Raw genomic sequence first — 25953 nt, 5'->3', positions numbered from 1 at the left:
GGCTTTCAGAAGCAAATAAAAATATTTTTAAAAATAAGTAACTTGAATTTAAAGAAAAGACATTCCTTTACATCTACTACAAGGGAATAGGTTATACTTCTGCATATATATTTTCTTCTTTCTGTTAACTGCCCTTTCGCCCTCAATCTTTAACCAATCTTCCTGAAATTTTAAGATTAGGTAAAATAGACATTTCTTTCTGGAACGTGCAATGTTCAGGACCCTTGATGGATTTAGTGAGGACAAGTCAACCTGACATTTTGTTTGGGTGTCTGAAACCAATGCTGACTCTGCCCAAGAGTCCTTTCATCTTTTGTTGTACCATATTCAATGGACCCTGGGTGTTTTGTCCATTTGACACGGTTGATCACGATCTTCTCTTAGATTCCCTCCATGACCTTGGACTCTGTGGCTCTGTCTATAACTGGTTCGCCTCCTATCTAGAGGGTCGCTCTTTCAGCGTGTCGGCTAACGGCAGCTCGTCCTCCTCTTTTCCCCTTTCTGTAGGGGTTCCGCAAGGCTCGGTGCCTGGCCCGTTGTTGTTTTCTTTATACATGCTGCCCTTGGGTAAGCTTATTCAATCTCATGGCCTCCAATATCACCTGTATGCCGACGATACACAATTATATCTCTCATCTCCGGAACTTTCTCCTGATGTTCACGATCGTATCTCGGCATGTCTTTCAGATATCTCAGCCTGGCTGCTTCATCGTCGTTTGAAACTTAATATGGCAAAAACTGAACTGCTTGTTTTTCCTCCTAAACCTTCTCCTCACCTCTCATTCTCTCTTACTGTCAACGATGTCACGCTTACTCCGGTCAAGGAAGCTCGTAGTCTTGGCTTTATATTTGATTCCTCGCTCTCCTTTACTCCTCATATCGAGGCAGTAGCTAAATCCTGTCGCTTCTTCCTGTATAATATTGCCAGGATTCGACCATTTTTGTCTGTCTCTTCTGCCAAGACTCTCGTTCACGCACTGGTTATCTCTCGGTTGGACTACTGCAACCTTCTTCTCTCTGGCCTTCCTTCGTCTCACATCAGTCCGCTGGTCTCTGTCCACCACTCTGCCACTAAGATCATCTTCTTGGCCCGCCGCTCTGACCATGTCACTCCACTTCTGAAATCTCTTCATTGGCTTCCAATTCACTCCAGAATCCAATATAAACTTCTCCTGCTGACCTTCAAAACTCTTCACGGTCTAGCTCCTTCCTATCTCTCCTCTCTCATCTCACACTATTGCCCCGCTCGTGCTCTCCGCTCCTCTGATGCCATGCTTCTCGCCTTCCCTTACTCGGCTTCGTCCTTTTTCTTCTTCTGCCCCTTACGCCTGGAACGCTCTTCCAGAACACTTGAGAACTACAAACTCAATCACAGCTTTTAAAACTCAGCTAAAAACTTTTCTTTTCCCTATCTCTTTTAAATACTGAGTTTGTTCTAACTCCATACTGTTAGCTTCACCCTACCCGGTGCCTGTTTACACTTCCCTGTGCCTGTTTGCATTCTCCTTCCCTCTTTATTGTTTACTACAACTTTATTAGATTGTAAGCCTATGCGGCAGGGTCTTGCTATTTACTGTGTTATCTGTACAGCACCATGTACATTGATGGTGCTATATAAATAAATAAATAAATAAATAAAAATAATAATAATAATAATAATAATAATAATAATAATAATAATAACAACATTTCTTGTATAACAATATAAGAAGACCACACTTCAGGTCAACATTGTTGCAATCATAGAATCATAGAATAGCAGAGTTGGAAGAGGCCTACAAGGCCATCAAGTCCAACCCCCTGCTCAATGCAAGAATCCACCCTAAAGCTTCCCTGACAGATGGTTGTCCAGCTGCCTCTTGAATGCCTCTAGTGTGGGAGAGGCCACAACCTCCCAAGGTAACTGATTCTATTGTTGTACTGTAACAGTCAGGAAGTTTTTCCTGATGTCCAGCTGGAATCCAGCTTCCTTTAACTTGAGCCCGTTATTCTGTGTCCTGCACTCTGGGAGGATCGAGAAGAGATCCTGGCCCTCCTCTGTGTGACAACCTTTTAAGTATTTGAAGAGTGCTATCACGTCAAAAGCTTTGTCAAACAGCTTTTGATGTCCACAGCATTCCCAGTCCACAAGGGAGGTTACCCGATCAAAAAATGAGATTAAATTAGTCTGACAGGATTTTTCCTGACAAATCCATGTTGGCTTCTAGTAATCACTGCATTGATTTCAAGGTGTTTACAGACTGAGGGCGTTACTAGACGAGGCTCTAGCGCGCGTTACCTTCCGCAGTCACGTCGAGGCTTCCAGATGACGTTCACGAGGATCCGCCGTTATCCCGCGGTGAAGCCTCTTTCTCCCGACTTTAAAAAAGTGAGTTTTAGGGCGCCTTTTCCTGCTGTCCCGCGGTAATTCGGAGTACGTGTGGGACGATGTGAGGTCACTGCGGTCCGCACTGGGCAGGAAAAGGCGTGCTAAGGGGGAGTGGTCAGCGGCTTCGGTCAAGCCGCCTCCGCCATTTGCGCACAGTCCGCCAGCTGGGGCAGCGCGGCGGAGCGGCTTTTTTTTTTTATTTCCCCAGTGACAGTTTGCGCAGGAACGGAGGACCGGAAAAGTGGCTGGTGACTCCTTGCGGTGGGCAGCTACCGTGGCCGCATAATGGCGGTGCTGTACGCTGCCTGTTAGTGTGGGTACCAGGCTGGCAGAGGGCAGAGCTGTTTGTGGGCTGCTGCCATGGCTACGGCCAGATGTGGGTTGGCTCCTTGGGATGGGGCACAGGGCACAGAGGCGATCATCGCCGCCGACACCTCAGAGGCATGATGGGAGATGTAGGCACAGAGTGGCCATGCAGACGATTGACCTCGGGTCATATGACACCCGCCACGACCCCCATCAGGAAGTGAGCGCATCAATGTTGACCCTCAACAGCACCAGCAGCACTTCGGCTGGCACTGGCACTGCCGCCGCTGCCGCCGCCAGGGCCGGCGGCGGCATCGCTGACGGCTGCGCAAGTTTGCGGTCTTTCGGACGTGCGCAAACCGTGCAGCGAGCGAAAAAAAAAGCCGCGGCAATCAGGCCGGTGTGGCTGCGCAACCGTTCTCGCGGCGGCAGCAGCACAACCGGCGCAAACTTCCGCCACAAATCGAAGGCAGGTGTGGAGCATGAGGCGTCACGGCTGAACGGGAAAAGCCGCTTTCACCGCTCCTCAACGACGGAACACCCGGTACGTCTAGCAACGCCCTGACTTTTTAATAATCTGCTCCAGAATTTTCCCAGGGATGGATGTCAGACTGACTGGTCTGTAGTTCCCAGGTTCCTCCTTTTTATCCTTTTTGAAGATAGGGACAACGTTAGCCCTCCTCCAGTCATCCGGCACCTCACCCGTCTTCCATGATTTTGCAAACATAATAGACAAAGGTTCTGAGAGTTCTTCCACTAGCTCCTTCATTACTATAGGATGCAATTCATCGGACCCTGGAGATTTGAACTCATTCAAGGAAATTAGGTGTTCTTTGACCATTTGTTTATCAATCTCAAACTGCAATCCCGCCCCCTCAACTTGTGCTTCACTTTTTCCAGGGGGGTCATAGACCCGCTTCCAACCAATCCTGCTGAACGCACTCATTTGGTTCCTGTCCCCCCACCCCACTTACCTCTGGTTGCATGAGAAGCCCAATTAGACCTGGTTGCATCCTTTGGCTTTTGGGGACCGAAATCACTTTATTACTTGGAACATTGGGGTTCTGCCACATAGCCTCACAACCCCATTTTTCAAATTATATGGGCCTGGCCACTCTCGCAGTAGCTGAATGGCAACCCACTTACATCTTCGTTCAAGGATTCCTTCTTTCGCTGAAACCTCAGAACTTTCCCCACACCACAGAATCTCTACAAGAAGAATCTAATGTGATCCCAGGAGAGTATCCTTCAAGTCTTCTCCTATGTTCTAGAAATCCTTCCTCTAGAAATGGTAACCTCCATGCCAGTATCCTCTTTTCTACTGTACCCTTACAGCGATTCAGTCTATTTTTGAACCAGTTTTTGTTTGGAAGCCAAGCCATCTTAATGCAGCCATGCTCTTTTAATTCAATGGGAAGGTTCATGGCTTGGCTTCCTACACCTCTATCATGTCTCCCCATCCCTGGAAACCCTGGGGGACCACGAATTTACATTAAAACAACATGTGTGTTACCTGGTTTCCTTGTTTTGAAGGGAAAATGTATGTTTTATTGCTGCTGTGTACAGCTGGAAATCATTGGTGTAAGCATAAATTTGGGTGAAATCACAGGTCTGGAGTTTGTTTGTTTTTACAGCATTTTATTTATAGAGCAGCTCATTTCCATGTTAAGGCAATGCAAGGACACATTTTCTCACTCAAAACTTTTCCACAAAATGTATCAGTTCACCACACATTGAGGAATTAGTTATCCTGGAGCCATTATCTGGGAATGGCAGAGATCTGGAAAGCAGATGGACTGACTGTTAATGCAAATACTCTCTCCTCCTTAGGCCTGGGACAATTCTCAGGAACGCAAAAGGAGAAATGCTGCAGGAGGCTGGTCATGAAGATGAAGAGCTCCATTTTAGCCAACTGTTCTCCAGGGCAGGCATGGCGACCTAAGGAAAAGGAAATGGAATATTTTGTGCATGGGAACATGAGTAAAGACAACACATCACCACAAAGCAACATTTAAGGTGACTCTTGGAGGTGTCACCAAAGCTGAATTCAGCCCTATCACATGATCACAGGCTGCAGTGGTATAAACACACACATAGAAAAGAATTCTGTGACAAAGAATCAACTTGTTCTCAGTGCAACTTGATCATGCAAAGGTAACGAGGATATAGGGATAATTGTTTGAAAATACTTGTATACTCAGTGAAATTGGACTTCGATGTTCATTTGCTTTAAAACAACAACAACAACAACTCCTGAATCTTGAGTTCTCCCTTTTCTCCATAGAACTGTCAATGGAAAATGTTACCTTCCATTGGGAAATCACTATTACACCTTTCTCCATATGTCCCAACCATCTTTCTCTTGGATTTACCTGTAGAGAAAGGCAGGAAGGCCTCTCGTTTGACTAACTTCCCATTTGCATCCAGGAAGTGCTCTGGGTAAAATTCACGTGGCTTCTCCCACATGGTTTCATCCTTCAACACTGCAGACAAATGATTGAAGACTGTCGTGTCCTTCCATGACATAGAAACAAAGTGATTAGAATCCCCACTTTTTATCACTATGTAATGCAATCAAAAACAGATATAAATAAAAAATATGTGGCACTTTTCAGTTCCTGTATGCAAGAGACCATTGGGAGGAAATATTAAGAACCTAAGAAGAGCCATGCTGGATCAGATCAACAGTCCGTCTAGACTGGCATTTTGTTCACACATTGGCCAACCAGCTGTTGATGGGAATCAGCATCTGGTGTTTCCCATCAACTGGTGTACATAGGCTTCCCGATTCCTGGTCATCCTGGACAACAGACAGTGAATAGAATGGAGGGGGGAACAGCATGATAAGGACAGGCTATCGAAGGACTGATAACACAAATCTGCAAATGTAAAAAGGATAAAAAGACTGAGGAGACAAAAGGAAGGAAGCTAGGGGGAAAACAAATGTTTTGAATGTGTGTGTTTTTCTAGCCTAGAACAAGAGAAATGAGCAGGAAGTATACGGCTTGAGTGTGCAAGCAGAGGACAGGATCTAGATACCTGCCAAAACTCATGTTCACACTTTAGACAATTGGGAAAAGTGTGCACTTTTGAAAGATATGCCCACTTTTCCCATTAAAATGTTCTGAATAACATATTTGAAAATGGGAGGAAGCTGAAATGAGTTTAGAACTGAGTTTTGGAGACTTTAGTTGAGCTTGGAAATGGCTGGTTCCCCCAGATCTCATCCTGCTTGTGCTAACTATGGTTCTGTGGACCTTCATGTGGTTAACCAGGTTGTGATTTAGCAATTGTGATTTTATTTTCTAAAACAAATGTTTGTACCTTAGGGATGACAAAGTTGCCAACCTCAGTATCTTTCCATGTGTGGTAAGGCAACGGAAAAGGCACAACATCAGCATAACGTTGAATTTCATGGATCACGGCACTAGTGTAAGTCATGTTCGGCTGGTCCTCCATCCTGGGTGAGTTTACCTCGCCAATCACTCTATCGATTTCTTCCTGAACTCTTTCTGGAAATATCAATCAGTTTTGAGTTTCTGAGCTTGATAAAATACAGGAGGAGATCAAAGGGACTATAGGTGATTTAGCGTTTCAAGAGAAATTGTAACAGATCAATAAGGACCTTAATAAGGCAGCTCAGGAACTTAAAGATCAAAAATTTAGAAATTTTCAAAGGGACCTTAAGGACTACCAAGAAAATAGGGTGTATAATTGGAGGAAATCCAAAATGCCATATACCCCTAAAAAACTGTTTCCTTTGCTAGTGACTCGGGGGACAATCTTACAAGCCCGGAAGAGGGCAATAGCAGCCATTCCTTGTGCAATACCTCCCCAGCTCATCTTAGACCTTTACCAGCATGCTCTTTTTTAGACACAAAACAGGGTACAGGACAGATCAAGCAAAGGGGGAAGGACATAGGAGCCAGATATCCAACAAGAATGACATTAAAGACCAAGCAATAGTAAACCTATCCAAGGTCAATGTTCAAAGAATTTTAAGGACCTTTTGGTACACAGTACCCTCAGGACGATGGATACTGAGGAAAATTTTTGCAGTTTACAAGAGAGAATAAGAGGCTATTTCCCCTGCTATCATTGTAGTGTTTGCCCTAATAGCTTAGAGAGTTCACTAATCCAAATGATAATAAGAAATATGCACTTTGTGATTTTTCCAAATGCAATTCCGAGGGCGTTGTTTATGTCATTCAATGCCCTTGTAGGTTTCTGTATGTTGGTAGAAGTAGAAAAATGAAAACTAGGATTTGTGAGCACAAAAGCTGTATTAAGAACAGGAGAATAAAGGCCCCTTTGGTTAGCCACTTTATAGAATGTAATCATACCATTAATGATGTTAAATTCTGGGTTATTGAAAAGCAGAATGGGTCAGGAGCTCAGTTGGATTTAAAACTGAAAAGGAGAGAATTATTTTGGATCTTCACTTCGCAAGCAAAAACACCAAAAAGTCTCAACGATGAATGTATCTGGTCTCCCTATCTGTAATTTTTTCATGTATAGCTCTTTAACGTTGCATGTTTGCTCACTGTATTGATTCATTATTGCATATTATCATTCTATCATGAATTACTGTGACTTTACATCTGAAGTGTCAATTGCCAATCAATTGGCCACCAATAAAAAATGGGAATTAGGTCTATTTTGCCCAATACTAGATCGCTAGATGGAGAGGCTTAATTGACCTATAAAAGAACAGTACTTAACCTCTGCTGTAAATCAGCCAGACTTAACGCCATTTATCTAAAGACCACAACCTAGGCAGTTTGAAAAGGCTGTAAGTAATCTTTTTGATGTACTTCTCTTATTAATTCTAGAGAGTGAGACCTACAATGGATTTTCCATTAACAACATGGGACTGCCATATGTATTATTATGTAAATACTCTATTATTTTCCTTAGGAAGCCCTGCATTATTTTCAAATGGGAGTGACACCCTCTACTACATAACTGTGGGAACTGTAAAGTCAGCCCAATTAAATCTCCAGGGAGTGTACAGCAGCCCGGTATGTTAACTAGGGGTGTGCACGGACCCCCGATCCGCTTCTTTTCCAGATTCACAACTTCCGGATCGGGTCCGCTCTACCTACAGTCCAGTCTGCTTCGCTGCGAAGCTCCGGATCCGGATCGGAGCTCTGCTTTCCCCCCATAGGCTTGCACTGAAATCAAAAAAGCCTACAACATTTTTTCTGTTAATGTTAGAAACCTCTAACTTGGCACCATGATAGCATATCCATGTATACACATGCACGCCAAGCCTCAAGCAAATCCAAGCATCCCCTGATTTTCAGGGAATTTTTGAAAATCGGACACCCCATTTTCAGACGTGGGATTTACTCTGACATTTTGAAAGATAAAAACTTGGAAGCAGGCACCCTCACAGATGCCATCTAGATCCACATTCATGGCAAGTTTCAAGCAAATCCCATCATCCCCTGATTTTTGGTGGGGCTTTAACCTCTAAAGCATCACCCCTAACCCCAATTTACACCCCTTTTGATATCTCCATCAATTTTCATGTTAGAAATGTCAAATTAGGCACCATGACACCTGATTCATGTATACACATGCATGCCAAGCCTCAAGCAAATCCAAGCCTCCCCTGATTTTGGGGGGATTTTTGAAAATCGGACACCCCATTTTCACACATGGGATTTACTCCGACATTTTGACAGATAAAAAACTTTGAAGCAGGCACATAAAAAGAAGTTATTTTCGAGTATATCTCCATTAACACCTGTGATAATGTTAAGGAATTTTCCTGGGAACTTAAAAGAGAGATTGAGTAAAATTTTAATAGAGAAAAAAATAATGAGATTAAAAGATTGGTTGAAAGAGGTGAATACTGGTGGGAAATTAGAAGAGGTGTTTAAGGGGAGAACCTAACTTGGTTAAATTATCGGCAATTGGAGCAATGGACGAAAAAATGGGTAAGAGATAATGGAGAGGGTTGTAAAATGACGAAATTCGAAGAGTTGATTTTAAAGAAAGAAATTGAGAAAGGAGAAAACAAAAGGATAAAAGGTTTATCAAGTGAAATATATAGAATATTGGTTGAAAGGGAGAGATAGGAAAAATGGGGAAGATGGTTTGGGAAACCGATTTGAAGGTGCAGATAGGGCAGCAGAGTTGGAAGGGAATATGGAGACAAAGAGTGTTGAGAAATATGTCTGTGAGAATAAAAGAAAATTATTATAAAATTGTATGGAGGTGGTATCTGACCCCGGTGAGATTAAATAGAATAAATAAGATGAATTCAGCAAATTGTTGGAGAGGATGTGGGGGGAAAGGAACGTATTTGCATATGTGGTGGGAATGCGAATTTGTGCAAAAATTGTGGAAAATGGTGTTTATTGAGATAAAAAAAATGTTAGAATAGAGATTGAAGAGACACCTACAGTGGCATTACTATCATTATATGGTAATTTAAAGTGTAATAAAGAGACCAAAGAATTGATAACAAATCTGTTGACAGCAGTAAGGTTAATCATATCTAGGAACTGGAAGGTTCAGGGAGACTATAATATTGAAGAGTGGTATAAGGAAATATGGGATATAGCTATTCATGATAAATTGACATGCAATATAAAGTTAAGAAAAGGTATAACAAATGTAAATGAATTTGAGGGTATTTGGAAACAGTTCCTAGAATATGTATTATCTAAGGGGGGTGGAAAACCACCACCAGAAGAAACAATGAGATTTTGGAAGCAGGAATAGATCCTGAAGGGTGGAGGGGAGCACTTATGTTATGTTATGTGATTATGTAAAAATGATAATTATAAATGTGGAATTATAAGCAATTTATGTTTTGATTCATGTGTTTAATCAGTAATTATGTTGTTGTATTTTAAGATGTGAAATTAATAAAAAAATTATAAAAAAAAATAGATCCACATTCATGGCAAGTTTCAAGCAAATCCCATCATCCCCTGATTTTTGGCGGGTTTTTTCCCTTTTAACTCACCCCAATTCAAGTCCCATGCTAGAATTCCATCAATTTTCACGTTGGAAACATCAAATTAGGCACCATGATACCTGATGCACATGCATGACAAGCCTCAAGCAAATCCAAGCCTCCCCTAATTTTGGGGGGATTTTTGAAAATCGGACACCCCAGTATCTCAGGGAAGCTGCAGACAGCTCAATGGGCTTTATTCATGGCCATTTCAAAGGAAATCCCAACATGCCATGAATTGGGGAGTAGATAAACCTAAATATGAAACTTCTTCCACACTTGAAAAATTTATTTGGAACTTCAAAAAGTCTAAGTGAGTGCAGGAAGGACTTATCCCCTGAGTCAAAGCAAGACACACACAAACCATCACTGCAAGGCGGGCACAGAGGAGGACAGGCAGCACTGGGAGCAAGCATGCAGGAGGCTTGTGGGGTTGAACCACAAAGCCCACCATGTAGTACAGCTCCCAGGCACCAGGCGAGCAGAGAGGCAGGCAGAGATGCCATAGATCTATGGGGGAGTCAGTCCTGGCAGATGCCCCACCACAGCAGCACCCAGGGGGAGGAAGGAAGGCAGCCAGGCAGGCATGGAGCAGACATTTCTGGGGGCACAAGGAAGTGTGCCAAGGATTGTTTCAAAGCCAGCAGTAATGCAAACCATCCCTGCGAGTCGGGCACAAAGGAGGACAGGCAGCACTGAGAGCAAGCATGCCAGAGGCTTGTGGGGTTGAACCACAAAGCCCATCATGTAGTACAGCTCCTAGGCACCAGGCAGGCAGAGAGGCAGGCAGAGATGTACGACTATCAAAGATCTATGGGGAAGTCAGTCCCAGCAGATATCCCAAAACAACAGCACCCAGGCGGAGGTGGGAAAGCAGGCATGGAGTAGACATTTCTGGGGGCACAAGGAAGTGAGCCAAGGATTGTTTCAAAGCCAGTAATGCAAACCGTCCCTATGAGGCGGGAGCAGCACAGAGAGGTGCCTTTTCTTTTGCATCCCATAACTAGGAGGCTAGGAGGATAAGAGTAAAGCTTTGTGATCCTTGCTTCAGAGTTGATTGACTGCATTGTGATCACAGCCATTATTAAACAACAACAAAATAACGTTAATAATAGCAGTACTAATTAATATTAATAGCAATAATAATAACAACAACAACCACAACAATAAGTAGTTGAACCACAATGAAAGCCTGCCTGACTTCACTGAAGAGGAAAAGCCAGGAGAGCTTGGGCTATGGGGTGTATAAATATGTAATAGAATCATAGAATCATAGAATAGCAGAATTGGAAGGGGCCTACAAGGCCATCGAGTCCAACCCCCTGCTCAATGCAGGAATTTATTTAATAAATAAACAAAGGAGGGGTGGAATTAAAAGCAGCAGTGTTGCTGAATAAACAACAAGAAGAATTTTTTAAAAAAGGCTATGTCTGTCTTTTACCAGTAAGAGGAAAGTGGACGTGCCCAGGGGGAGGGGGATATGGCAATTTGACTGGCCCTAAGTAAGTACCAGTCTTTAAGAAGCTACCTGACACTTCAACTCATGACAGGCATTAGCTTCTAGAAGTTCTAGACTGTTTAAGCTTTGGAGTGTTCGGATGACCCTCCAAGAGCAGGAGTGTGTGCACTGGGCACGTCCACATGCCCTAGGGGACCTCATTCCCTTGCACCACATCTATTCAGTTGTTCACCAAGGTTAGGGTGGGTAGCAGTGCTGTGTTTCCTATCTGTTATTTATTTGCTTAGTATATGATTTCAGGTTGTGTTTGTGCATTTGGTGAGGCTACTGTTTAAAAAAACACTGGGAAAAGTCAGTTCAGAGACTAAGAAAGAGAAGTTTCCCAGTATCCCAAGTTACTAAGTATCCCGTTTTGCCTATCCCCCCCTCCAACTTTGGGATTGGAGGATGCTTCATCAGGTGATCATGACTGGGAGTTGAATCTGCCTCTCAGCACTTCAGAAAGATACCTCTCCCGCTTTTTTTACCCTATCTCCTAAAAAATTATAGCAAGCAAACCGCACCACGCAGAGTGCTGAAAATAGGCTCAAAATGATCCCCACCCACGACTCTCTAAGCACAGCGAGTTTCAAATAGATAGCTTGAAAAACAATAAAGTTATCCGCTAACCTTTTCCGCAATGCAATCCTATGGGAGAAAAAATAAAAAATGGCGGGCAGAGCGCTCCGCGAAAAGAGGAGCGCTCCGCTTATGGTCGCTTCTCTTCACCATGCTTCTCCAGCCCCCCAATTCGCTTCTCCTCCGCCTCAGGAGGAGGCGGATCACCCCAATTCGCTGTTGCTTCTCTGATTCTAAGCGAAGCGGATCACACCCCTAATGTTAACTGCTCTGTCTGATATATACACCCTTTTGTCTAAATTCAAAACAACTGTTAGCAACCTGTGTTTAGTCCTTTTGCCCCTGAATGTGTATTATGTAACATGTTCTTTCTGTATACTGTATTTTAGCATTGGCCACTGATGAAGACTTCATGTTGAAACACATTTAGCCTTTTTATTCTACGTTGTTTCTGCTAGACATTTGTTTCTGTGCAATATGCTATTGCACTTTTATTGCAATATTACTGTTAATCCTAATTTTATTCTTGTACATTAAATATTATTGTTCTACTGTATATATATCCTTAATTTTTTGTTTAGTATTATATGGTTGTTTGTTAAAGACTTCACCTTTCCTTGCTCTAGGAACCCAGGAGAAACAGAGGGCAACCTCAGATTACCTCCATTGACTGCATAAACAGCAGGATTTAGAGGTGCCTGATCAATCAATAATTGTAATAACAACTGATTACATAAAGAGGGCATGTGAAATCTATGACATAGAAGATAAGCCTGTTACTGTTATGTCATGGGATATAGCAGGGTGGAAGAGTAAAGTTCATGACTATGACATTATTTCATTTTTATCTAAATACCCAGTTCTAGCATTGCAAGAAACATGGCTTTTAGCTAAAGATGAGCTAGTAGTTCTAGGTTTTCAAACATGGGTTAACACTGCATGGAAACTAAATGAGAAAGGTAGAGCCATAGGTGGTTTAGCCATCTTGGCCAAGTAAGATCTGCGATGGGAGGGTAGCTTGGTTGATTTAGTACCCATGGATAAGAAATTACTTATGGCACAGGATTTGATGCTTATAGTGGTAAATGTATATACAGTCATGTGAAAAAGAAAGTACACCCTCTTGGAATTGTATAATTTTACATATCAGGACATAATAACAATCATCTGTTCCTTAGCAGGTCTAAAAATTAGGTAAATACAACCTCAGAAGAACAACAGCACATGGCATATTACACTGTGTCATGATTTATTTAACAGAAATAAAGCCAAAATGGAGAAGCCATGTATGAAAAAGTACACCCTTACTGCTTCCATAGGAATTAAGATGCTAAGTAGCAGACAAGTGCTGCTAATCAAATGCCTATGATTAATTGATCATCAGCAAGTATGACCACCTCTATAAAAGCCAAAGTTTTTTTCAGTTTGCTGGTCTGGAGCATTCAGGTGTGTGTTAACACAATGCAAAAGAGGAAAGACATCAGCAATGATCTTAGAGAAGCAATTGCTGCTGCCCATCAATCTGGGAAGGGTTATAAGGCCATTTCCAAACAATTTAAAGTCCATCATTCTACAGTGAGAAAGATGATTCAAAAGTGGAAAACATTCAAGACTGTTGCCAATCTTCCCAGGAGAGGACGTCCCAGCAAAATCACCCCAAGGTCAGACCGGGCAATGCTCAGAGAAATTGCAAAAAACCCAAGAGTTACACCTCAGACTCTACAGGCCTCAGTGAGCATGTTAAATGTTAAAGTTCATGACAGTACAATTAGAAAAAGACTGAACAAGTATGGTTTGTTTGGAAGGGTTGCCAGGAGAAAGCCTCTTCTCTCTAAAAAGAACGTGGCAGCACGGCTTAGGTTTGCAAAGTTGCACCTGAAAAAACCACAAGACTTCTGGAACAATGTCCTTTGGACAGACGAGACCAAAGTGGAGATGTTTGGCCATAATGCACAGCGCCACGTTTGGCGAAAACCAAACACAGCATATCAGCACAAACACCTCATACCAACTGTCAAGCACGGTGGTGGAGGGATGATGATTTGGTCTTGTTTTGCAGCCACAGGACCTGGGAACCTTGCAGTCATTGAGGCCATAGCTAGACCTAAGGTTTATCCCTGGATCATCTAGGGGTCAAACCTGTGCATCTAGGTGACACACAGGGGATCCAGTGCTCAGGCAGGGGCGAACGCTGGATGATCCCAGGATAAACCTTAGGTCTAGCTGTGGCCTGAGTCGACCATGAACTCCTCTGTATACCAAAGTATTCTAGAGTCAAATGTGAAGCCATCTGTCCAACAGCTAAAGCTTGGCCAAAATTGAGTCATGCAACAGGACAATGATCCCAAGCACACCAGCAAATCTGCAACAGAATGGCTGAAAAAGAAAAGAATCAAGGTGTTGCAATGGCCCAGTCAAAGTCCAGACCTCAACCTGATTGAAATGGTGTGGCGGGACCTTAAGAGAGCTGTGCATAAACAAATGCCCTCAAACCTCAATGAACTGAAGCAAAGAAGAATATTCTTGTAAAGAAGAGTGGGCCAAAATTCCTCCACAACGATGTGAGAGACTGATAAAGTCATACAGAAAACTATTACTTCAAGTTATTGCTGCTAAAGGTTCTACAAGCTATTGAATCATAAGGTGTACTTACTTTTTCACACATGGCTTCTCCATTTTGGCTTTATTTCTGTTAAATAAATCATGACACGGTGTAATATGTGTTGTTGTTCATCTGAGGTTGTATTTACCTAATTTTTAGACCTGCTAAGGAACAGATGATTGTTATTATGTCCTGATATATAAAATCATACAATTCCAAGAGGGTGTACTTTCTTTTTCACACAACTGTATACCACCAATATCTTCCCAATACTATACACCTGACGCTTGGCTCCGTTCAGAATATTTTTTGGAAGAATTGTATATAAGGTTTCCCAGTGTCCTACTTATACTGCTGGGAGATTCTAATGCTAGAATAGGAACATCGTTGATAAAAGACGCTGAGCAGTGTGGAATCTTGGAAGATGATCCTTCTGATTTAAATTACTAGAATTCTTGGGACAAGAAAATAAACAATGCAGGGGTAGATCTTTTTCAGTTTACATAAAAGTTTGGACTGCAGATTGTAGGTAATAACAAATACCCCTTATCCTTTCACTTACTTTTCTCAATGGGCAGGCAGTGTCCTCGACTATGTCTGTGTTCCTAGAAGAAGCACCCATTTATTTTCTGGTATAACAGTAAACCCGAGGGAAGATGGTGACCATCAGCCCATAGAACTGAAAATAGTCACTAAATCCAATATTAGGAAAGTGTCCTCTACAGATCATTGGTTAGCACAGGACCTATTCGCAGGCAGAGGAAGGAAACGTCTTCCGTCCCCTCTCGCAACTTCCTATGCTACCTGTTTAAGTTGCAGCTTAAAACAATGAGTGAGCGTGGGAAGAGTGAGTGAGTGTGTTGGAGAAAGAATGGGGATGTATGTGTGTGCGCTCCAGTGTGCGCCTTGCTCCTTCTTCTGCGTGTGTGTGAGTGTGTGTGTGAGTGCACACTGCTCTCTCGTGCTCTCCCTGTGGCAAGTGCACCCTGCGAGACAATTTAAAACCATAAGGGGAAACGGGCAGGCAGAGGAAGGAAACGTCCCCCTCTCTCAACCTCCTCCGCTGCCTTGTTCCTCCCCCTCCCCCATTTAAAATTGCACTGGAAAAATTCAGGACATAAATTGCTGTTGCTGCTGCAGTGTGACGTTCTTTTTTACATTCAAATCAACGAAAAATCAGGTTAAAATTAAAAGAGAAGCAATCCCGCTGTCTTACAGATGAGGGCACCATCACATTGTCTTTGAAAGAAGAAACTTTTGAAAAGTTCAGGGACAGGTAAAATCTCTTAAGAGCTACTCAAAACCACTATAACAGCTCAGCTAGAATGAATACCACATTCTAGAAAGGTAGCACCATGTCCAAAAGGTCATCAGTGTGCTTAATAAACAGTATCAAAGAAAATATTAAGAGAAAATAGTTTCCTCCATAAATTGATTGAACAAAAACAAAAGGGAACACAAAGTTACAAAAATAAATTCAAGCTAACATTTTGGGGGCAATATGCAAAGAAGCTTGTGCGGCTTCCGATTCCACTCAGAGTTCTCCAAGCTGCTGTCCAGCTTCCCTTCCTGCCTTTCTAGGAAACCTGCCTCATCCAAACCCTTGGTATTCACCCAAGCCACAGATTAGGTAAGAGCTCCAATTATATTCATTGTTTATTAATTTATATTTATTCACTTATTATCATTTTAATCAATCCAATAGCAAATGTTTTCTAGGCAGATGATAAAAAAAAAAAAACACCGCTCCATCTCCCCCAATGCTTATCACTTACTCTGAACCTCAGGATAAAGGACCAGATATTGAAGACCCCAGAGTATGGTGGAAGAAGTTGTTTCGATGCCAGCTGCCAGCAGGTCAAAAACAAGACAACAAATGTTTTGCTCATGAAAACAGCTCTCTGGATTCCCTTTAGCCTGAAAGAAATTGAATGAGTTGGTAATTCAGGTGGAAATGAGATAATACTGCTTCATGTTTTTGACATTGCTCATTAGCAGTAACCTGCAAACTATACGCAAGCAAAGTCAAGGGAAAGAAAAAAGAAAATGGGGTCCTGAGAATGAGCACATTCCTTCCACCCCACCTCGGCTTCGTTAAACCCTGTAGGCCTGACACAGACCAATAACATGGGGCTTTGTCTCTAGCCTATCAGAAGGAATTGTGAAGATGGGATCTGGCACAGTCAAAGCTCCATTAGCAAATATGACTCATCAGATGTATCCTGAATTCCACCTTGGGTCATGCTTGATAGCAACCAGAGGCATTGCTAGGCTTGAAAGGTCCTCGCTAAGGGGCCTTCTAGTATCCCTCCTGCCCTATTTTGGCAGGCCCTATTGGCAGGTTTGCTGAATGGTGGGAGCAGGGAGCACTGGAGACATACTGCATAACAGTGCTAAAGGGTGCAGCAATGTCTGCATCCCAATACTCAGTGCTACTGGGTCCTGCAGTTTGACTGGCTCAGTGTATGTGACAAACGTTCTTCTATCATTATGCAGTTGAAATTGAAAAGCTGTAAAAACAAACGAAGAAAGAAGCAATCCCACCTTGTCTATTTCATCCAAGAATGCATCTATTAAATCTCTCGGACAGGTGGGATCTCTGGTTTTCTTATGTTCATTTACAAACTCTTGTATTATAATTGAAAATTCATCATACTGTTTCTGAACTTTACGATGAGGTCCAGGCAAATAGGACAACCAGGATACTCCGGACAGAATCTGGTATTGCAGTGACCAAAGAAGAAAAGTATATCAAATGAAATTCAAATGAAATTGCATTCTGATAGAAAGTTCCCAACGAGTTCCTTTTCACTCTCCTGGGGAGAAAGATCTTTTCCCAACTTCATCCCCAGTCTCTTCCCTCATGTGATTGAAATTGTTAACTTTGTTTGTTCCTCTACTTCAAGTTAGAACAATTTTGAAAAAGGGCCATGCAATGCACTATATATGCATCAGTAAAACTGTGGGCAAAGTTTGTAAACAATATCTATAAAACTGAAGGTTACATTGCAAAGAACAGGTTAATTATAATGGTGCTTAGTATTTTGTGTTTTATTTATTGGTATTTCTGTATATGAATTGATTTAGGCCACAGCTAGACCTAAGGTTTATCCTGGGATCATCCAGGGTTCGCCCCCGCCTGAGCATTGGATCCCCTGTGTGTTACCTAGATGAACAGGTTTGACCCCTGGACGATTGAGGGATAAACCTTAGGTCTAGCTATGGCCTTAGTGAGGAAGCTTAGAAATAATTATACAGAATTCCAACACCTACTCAAAAAGTCAATGGCTGATATTCCAACTTTTTAAGGGGCCAAGTTTAAACTCTTAGAGATCCATCAAATGGAAATTTCCTTACACACTCATTACTGGGAACTCATGGATTTTCGCGGGTCACTCTCACGATGTTTGCCTCCCACGTACCTCCCAACCTTTCTAGTCTTCTTCCTGCCACAAAAAAAAAAAACACCCCAAGCACTGCTCTGGTGATTTCACCCATCCCTAATGGGAGTTCCTAAAAAAATGGAGATACAAAGTCTGCAATCAGAAACAATCCCAATGAGGGAGGGAAATGGGAGGCAACCAAAAATGCTGACAAGTTACAAAGCTCAACTCCCACTTTGGCTCAGGGCATGTCTACATCATAGGGTGGAGAGGGAGGAGGATCACGGGCTTACCGACTTCCACTATCTCCCCCCCCCCCGGTGTCTTGATGGCTGCACAACATCCCAGTAGGACATCGCAGCCACCATTTTTTTTCCACAGAGGGAAAAGGAGCGCAACTGCGCTCCTCCAAAGAAGCTAACAACAACAACAAAAACCCCAATCCCGCTAACCACCCACCACCCCTGATGGGAACAGATTGCCCCCATGCAGCTCTGTGCCCATTTTAAGTGCCCTGCAAGAAAGGATGACCCAGGAGTGGTGGCTCCATGGTATGGTCCCGGGACCGCATAAAAATTGGGTTTTCCACAGTTCCCTATATCCCGGGAGAAGTCCCTGATCATAACGGGTTGCCCCCAGATTCCCCTGTGGGCCATTTGGATGCACAGGGAAGATCCAGGGACAATTCCAGGATAGAGGGCTGGTGTAGACATGCCTAGCGTCTTCTCTTAAAAGAGGATCTGTGTCCTATTAACAATCTGAGAAAGACATTCTGTTGATAAGAAGATTTTTGCAGACATCTTCCTACAACCTTGAAAAGATACAAACTGAAACATGTCTGGCTTCTCAACCTACAAATAAAAAGTTCAGCATCCTGAGAATTTGCTTCTCCTCTTTTTCCCACCTTATTTGGGTGCTTTTCTCCCCCAGTTTTTGTTTATGCTACAATTATGTAACCCAAACTCACTCTCGGTCAGATTACAAAAAACTGCTTAAAAACAAGAAAGAACAATACACTAAAACTCAATGGCAGAAACTAGAACAGGCAATTTCAGAGCGGAATGAAGGCAAATTTTGGGACCTAGTTTCTCGGGGCTCAAATGAGATAAGGTCAACACTGGACGTATCTATCTCTGCACCAACTTGGGTCAAGTATTTTTCTAATATATTTGATGCCCAACCCTGGCAACTGGGTGAGCCAGGGGCACATCAAGAACTATCTAACCCACCTGAATGGCAACCGGTCACTAGCAGGGAAATAAAGACTCTTGTCTCACGTTTGCAACTTAAAAAGGCTCCTGGGGAAGATCTCTCACCTCCGGAGCTTTATAAAGAACACTCAGAATGGTGGATACCAATCCTTGCTGCTCTGTTTACCAGGATTAATAACACCGGACAAATGCCCCCTGGATGGAAAGTGAGTATCATCTCCCCAATTTATAAGAAAGGAGACAGGAATGATCCAAAAAACTATCGGCCGATCAGTTTGCTGGACGTCTCCTCAAAGTTATATTATTATTATTATTATTATTATTATTATTATTATTATTATTATTATTATTATTTATTTATTTATATAGCACCATCGATGTACATGGTGCTGTACAGATAACACAGTAAATAGCAAGACCCTGCCGCATAGGCTTACAACGAACCAATTTATACATGAAGAACAAGCTGGTTTCAGAAGCGGATATAGCACCATCGATCAGTGTTTTACTCTGAATTACATCATCAGGAAATATACCAAGAATATCAAGAGTCATCTATATGTAGCCTTTATTGATTTTTCAGCCGCCTTTGATTCAATAAATAGAAGTAGATTATGGGAAAAACTACAAAACACCAATATTGACCGTAGACTATTGATGCTGATAAAAGAGCTATATAGTAACACTGAAATGAGGGTTAGAGTTGGCCTAAATGGCTTTCTAACAGAATCCTTTAAAACAACCCGGGGAGTTAAACAAGGATGTCTCCTGGCCCCTTCCCTCTTTAACATCTATGTTAATGACCTAGTGTCACAGTTAGCCCAAGTAAACTCCCCCTCCCCAGTAATCATGAACAGAAAGGTCTTTACTCTAATGTACGCAGACGATATAGCACTTATCTCTCTCTCGCGTTTGGGCCTGAAAAAGCTTTTAGGTACTCTCAGCTCTTATTGCAAATCTGAAAACCTGGCAATAAACTATACTAAGACAAAGATAATGGTCTTCGGCAGCCGAAGACCTACACACAAATGGACTTTGGACCAACAGGTCATTGACCAGGTCCGCTCATTTAGATATCTGGGTATTCTCTTTAGTGAGTCCCTCTCATGGAAAGGGCATAGGGAGGCAGCGAAATTGAAAGCACAAAAAACTATAGGGGCTCTAATGAAGTTTTATTATAATAAAGGGGGACAGTTGATCGAACCTGCCCTAAAAATCTTTAACACCAAAGTAATACCACAGCTGCTTTATGGGTCTGAAATCTGGGGGTCTGACAACACCACTACCGAAGCCTTGGAGATTGTGCAGAACAACTTCCTTCGAAAACTTTTCTCTCTTCCATCTGGTACCCCTGCAGCTTTTTTGCGCACAGAAGCTGGTAGTCCTTCAGTTAGGGCAAGAATTGAGAGTGCGCAGCTAAAATATTTTAAACGAATCGCCATCTTGCAAAATGAGCGTCTTCCTACCAAGTGTTTTCTAGAAATGGATAACAATTGTTATTGGACAGTAATATTCCAAAAGCTCTTGTATAGTTATCATCTCCCTGAATTGAAGTTTGCTCTAAGCATGGATAAGAAGCAACTAAGGGATTGGTGTTTTTGGGTAGATTCCAGGAGGGACCTGCAACTTATTAAAAATTCTAAATTCTCTCGGTGGTTCCCTCTTCTAAAAACAGAACACTATAGAGCATGTTATCTGTCCAAATTGAGGCCACTGCCCCTGAGAAATGCTTTCATTGAATTGAGGTTTCAAGTGATGCCAACTGCAGTGCTGGATGGACGCTACCACAAGGTACCATTTGAATCGAGATTATGTATCTGTGGTCAACAACAAGTGGAAGACATAACACACTATATGTTAACTTGCCCTTTGTATAGGGACCCAAGAGAGAGACTCCTGAAACCGCTGCTGACATATGGAGGCATGAATGCCCAAGCAGAAACAGTTCTCTTCCTCCTTAGCGACACCAACAGTTATGTCACTCATAAGGTGGCCCTGTTTGCACTGGCAGCGAAAAAGATTAGGAAGAGAGAACTAGATAAAATTGCTATAAACTGCCACGGAGACTCAAAGTGCTGAGTGAAATGAGAGCTTTAGTCACAGTAAATTTAAGCTTGTCTGTATGGTTCTCTTGGCTATTTTTAAACTGTTGTGTACTTTTATAGTTGTATGCTTTTCTATGGATGTATTTGTCATGGCCTTTGGCTAGCACAATAAACTGATGATGATGATGAACTCACTCTCTCTTTCAGTCATTGATTGTTATTTGCCTGCTGCTTCAGTTTGCTTGCGTGTGAAATTGGTTTCTTCCTTTTCCACTCCCTTTACTTTCAATCAGTAGGCTCTGCCACAGATTGCATTCTCTGTGTTATTCTGGAGAAACTTCTGTGAGGGGAGGGGGTGATCCCCTTGGCTCTGTCTCCAGAGAAACCACTTTCTGCCTCACCAACCTAACTTCTTTAGATCTACATACTTCTCCATTCCCTCTCATATTGTCCTCTGCCTCCCATATGCCTTCCGCCCCTTCTAGACTTCTTCATGTGACAAAAAAACCACCACAGGAAATCTGACTTATTTTTAAAGATGGAAGTTGCCGGTATCTCCTGCTGTGTGCAGGAGAAGCTGCGGGATCAAAATGGCCGATTGAATGGGCCACATGCAAGTTGTTTACTTCCTCTTTCAAAAGCGGAATTAATGAGGGACAAATGCAAGGGCAGAGAAGTGATGGTAATCAAATGGCGATGATGCTCTAAGAGTTTACCTACCTGGTTCTGCCAGCACTAGTTGAAAAATAACTGTTTTCTAAGAAAGTGTTCTCTCTGTTTAATCTGTCAGGGAAATGCTTCTGTAGTGACTCTACCTTGTTTGAAATCCTTTTTACTTACTGTAATTTGAATTTGGCTAATAACATGCTATATTTTTTTTTTAAAAAAAAACCTAAATTAATCAATATATGATTTATTTCAGAATGTATAGTTACGACAGCAGTTTTAGTGTGAGATATACCATTATTTTTCTTTCAGAGATCTTAATGTGTGGGACACAGCCCACCTTGCTAAGAAATATACTTTGCCCCTGCTGTGCCACACACACACCTGAGTTTTTTCCGAATGCCGCCACTGCACCAGCTTTAAGCTTGATCTTCTCAGTCATTTTTTAAATAGTTTATTTATAAAATATATTTTGATATTCAAGGCAGTTGATAACATAGATAGTAAAAAAAACCCTGCTAATTACAAGTACAAGCCACCAAACTTGTAAACGACACCTCCTAAATAAATCCAGCAGCTGAACTATTTATTTATTTATTTATTTATCATACTTATACCCCGCTCCTCAGCCAAAAAAGTCTCTCGGAGGGGCTTACATTTAGCAAAAAAGACAGTCCCTGCCCTCAGGCTTACAGTCTAATAAAGACATGACACACAAGGAAAAAGAGTCAAGGAGGGAGGGAGGAGAGAGAGAGAGCGAGAGAGAGAGAGAGAGACAGTCCAACAGGAGCAGGCCCCGATGTTACTTCTGCCTGCTCCTGTCCCCTCGGTCCTTCTTCTTCCCCACAGGGCCAAGATGGCAGTTTGCCCTGTGGGAGGGGGGAAGAGTCCAACAGGAACAGGCCCCGATGTTACTTCTGCCTGCTCCTGTCCCCTCGGTCCTTCTTCTTCCCCACAAGGCCAAGATGGCAGTTTGCCCTGTGGGGGGGGGGGGGAAGAGTCCAGCAGGAGCAGGCCCCGATGTTACTTCTGCCTGCTCCTGCCCCCTCGGTCCTTCTTCTTCCCCACAGGGCCAAGATCAAACTGTAGTATAAGTGCCCTGCAAGAAAGGATGACCCAGGAGTGGTGGCTCCATGGCATGGTCCCGGGACCGCATAAAAATTGGGTTTTCCACAGTTCCCTATATCCCGGGAGAAGTCCCTGATCATAACGGGTTGCCCCCAGATTCCCCTGTGGGCCATTTGGATGCACAGGGAAGATCCAGGGACAATTCCAGGATAGAGGGCTGGTGTAGATACCATGTAGTATCCCTCAGACATAGGGACCATACGGGTGAGCTTACCTGCTCAGCCTGCCACTTACCCCTAGACTACCAGGCAATAACTTCAGAGTCTTTTCCTTGCTGGATTCCTTTATTACTAAAACCTCCTAGAACAGTGACACTCCAAAACCCTGTAGCAAGGCCCACACCACCAAGTGGCTGAAACAGAGGCCCCGCCCCGCCCAGGCCTTCGATGAGGACCAAAAACTACTGAGTATCTATATTGTATGACTTCATCTGCACACTGCCTGAGTTCCTGGTGATATAGGGTGGAATAACAACAACAACAACAATGCCAAGAAACAAGGATCCCAAGAACTTCTTTAGATGCAGGTTTTGAAAAGTGGCCAAACAATGAGCAAGACAGGCCTCCTTCATGAGGGTGTTCCATAACTGAGATCTGGTGACCTAAGAAGCCCTATCTTATGTGTTCATCCACTGAAGCTTTATTGGCTGTTTCCCTTTAATGCTCAATCAAACACATGAAAGTACCTGGGGTAGGATTCCAGTTAATCCTTTCATGATCACATCAACCAAATGAATTAACCTCAGGAAGGTCTCATCGGTGTATTCAAAACGATCACCCAATGTTAGGCTGCAGATTATATTACCTACTGCCTTGAAGATGATGTCATGTGGGTCAATGAGAGAACCTGTATGAGAAATACAAGAACAGAAAAGAGATTAGAGGTTTGTCATCACTGAATGATCTGCTTATGAAATTGAGAAGAAGAACAAAGAGAAGAACACTGTGCATCAGCTTATGGGCTAGCCTGCTGCATTACTGCATTACAAAGGGGCGGATAGAGCTATAGAATAAGCTAATGTAAAACATACAAAGAGCTTCTTGGGTCTGTCACACTTGTTCCTATTCCTTCCTGTTTTTCTCCTGATCTTTAGAGTGAACAATTTCTATCTTCTCAAAATTGTCTTGCAGCTTTGGGTCCAGGGGAAACCCCTGCAGCTGTCACAGGGAAGGGGCATTGGAAGGCTCTGAGCTGCCACTTGCCGGGGGCCCACTTCAGCAGAAGCGAGACTCCATCTACCAGAACCAGGCATTCTAGGGGAAAGCGTTGGTGAGGGTCTCTGGCAAAGCCCCAGATGTAATGGCCTGGAAAGTGGTGGCGTCAGGGATGAAGCAAGAGACTGAGAAGCTATGGAAACCACCAGAATCATGGGAATGAGGTCCCTGGGCTAATATAGGATTTTCACCCAAAGCAAAACAAACGGGAAATACCCTGGCCAGGATATTTCCCTTAACAGGGTGGCCTCCCCTGCCAAAACTAGTGAAAAATGGAATCTTCCTGTAGTGCTGTGGCAAAAACATGGGGACTTCCATTGAGTCATCATACTTGACAGGGCTAGAGTTGTTGTTGTTGTTGTTGTTGTTGTTGTTGTTGTTGTTGTTTTAAATGAAAGCTAGGAATCTAGAGATTATGCCCCTCCTTGCCTCTTCCTGCTGATGCCCATGAGCACAGATGAAAGTTGAAATGCCACTTCTCATTCCTCCTTATGTTCCTTTTCAGTATTTTGCCAGTCTTTGTTTTCTCTGTCCTGAATCTGTGTCAGTTCAGTTTCATTGTATGACTTCAGGTTCTAGTATTAAGCAGCCTTATTGGGAGGCACACCCATAAGGCTGCTTAATACTAGAGCCGATTTAAATCGAGGACATCCCACACCTGCCTGTGTTAATTTGCTGATCTTCTTCTTGTCCTGAGCCTTGCCCGTGTGGCAGGAAACTGGAAGTAGAGACAGACGGGGTAGGCACAGCACAGCACAGCTGCTGCTGCTCTAAGAATTACATCATGACAGCACGCCCTTGCCCCTATGAGCAGATGCCCATGCTACGCAGTGCCTTAGGGATTAGTCACTCTTTGACTGGATGTGCTCACCTCTAACTCATCTCATATTTTAACCTATATTAATTTTTGCTGTGTGGTTTTATTCTGGTTTTGCTTTTTACATTGTATTTTGTATTTGTGTTTTAAATTTGTTGGTTGTTTTTATGCTCTTCATGGTTTTAATTTTTGTGAACCGCCCAGAAGGCTTCAGCTATTGGGCGGTATAAAAATGTAATAAATAAATAAACAAAAAAACTCCTGATTAATTGTGGGCACTCATTTCAGTGTGGCCATTCCATTTATATTGCTGTATCCTGTCCTGTGTACATGTTCACCTATTACCAAAATAGCCATCATGAGCATTTTTCTTCCTCATATCCACCCCAAGCTTCTCCATGTCTCAAGAACAAGATATACCTTTATTAAATTCAGAGCACAAATATCCAGCTTCCTTAGAAATTCTCTCCTCAAGTGTTTTCTTCCCCATCCCAAAGTTTTTCAGGTTGGAGACACAGAATCGCCTCATCTCCTTCCAGCCATTGCTGTATTTTGCCATCAGCATTCCTGAAGGACGTAGAAGACATTCCTGTGAGTTCATTATTTCTCTCTTGATTTACCCAAGAACCATTCCAAAGTTTAGTTACAATTTAGTTAATTTTTCTTCTCATATTTTAGAAGGACAGGTTGGGATAGTCTCCTTGGAAAGTCCAAGGAATTCCTCCTAATTCACTGAGCCCATGGCAGCTGAAAGGTCCGGTCCAGCCCCGTTAACTTTCAGTGTTGTTGCCATTCATAAGCATATCAGAAGCGCAGTGCTGGATCAGATCAATGGCCTATCTAGTCCAGCATTCTCTTCTCACAGTGGCAAATCAAATGCTGCCCTTTGGGAATTCCCAAGCAAAACCACCCTCCTGCCCATGTTCACATGTAATGTTCTTTTGATAATATTAAGCCATCATAAGTAGTTGCCATTGTTTAATTACAAAGCTAGGGTATCCACCCTCCAACCACAATTAAGAACAATAATTAATCACAATACCATTTTAACCCTTTATATGATCTCTGTAATAACAATTATATATCACAATAACAATTCTATATCAACATTCCAATAACTGCAGCATTGCATATACAATATGCATAGACTCAGTCTTTGCACC

The 25953-nt window shown here is 42.6% G+C and overlaps 1 protein-coding gene across 1 annotated transcript; it reads right to left on the bottom strand.

Moving 5' to 3' along the window:
* Positions 1-4308: 4308 nt before the first annotated feature.
* On the bottom strand, positions 4309-25190 carry LOC134404012 (cytochrome P450 2D14-like). Its single transcript, XM_063134564.1, has 8 exons — positions 25136-25190; positions 24632-24691; positions 23445-23605; positions 16871-17044; positions 16102-16243; positions 5999-6186; positions 5047-5188; positions 4309-4612 (listed from the first exon to the last, which is right to left on the bottom strand). Exons 1-8 carry the CDS (start codon positions 25188-25190, stop codon positions 4434-4436), a joined length of 1101 nt encoding a protein of 366 aa, XP_062990634.1. The 3' UTR covers positions 4309-4433.
* Positions 25191-25953: the final 763 nt, after the last annotated feature.

The sequence above is a fragment of the Elgaria multicarinata genome, chromosome 9, assembly GCF_023053635.1.
Source record: "Elgaria multicarinata webbii isolate HBS135686 ecotype San Diego chromosome 9, rElgMul1.1.pri, whole genome shotgun sequence".
In the NCBI taxonomy this organism is placed as follows: Eukaryota; Metazoa; Chordata; class Lepidosauria; order Squamata; family Anguidae; genus Elgaria; species Elgaria multicarinata.
The sequence above is the reverse complement of the archived record's forward strand: the minus strand, read 5'-3'. Positions and strand labels throughout refer to the sequence as shown.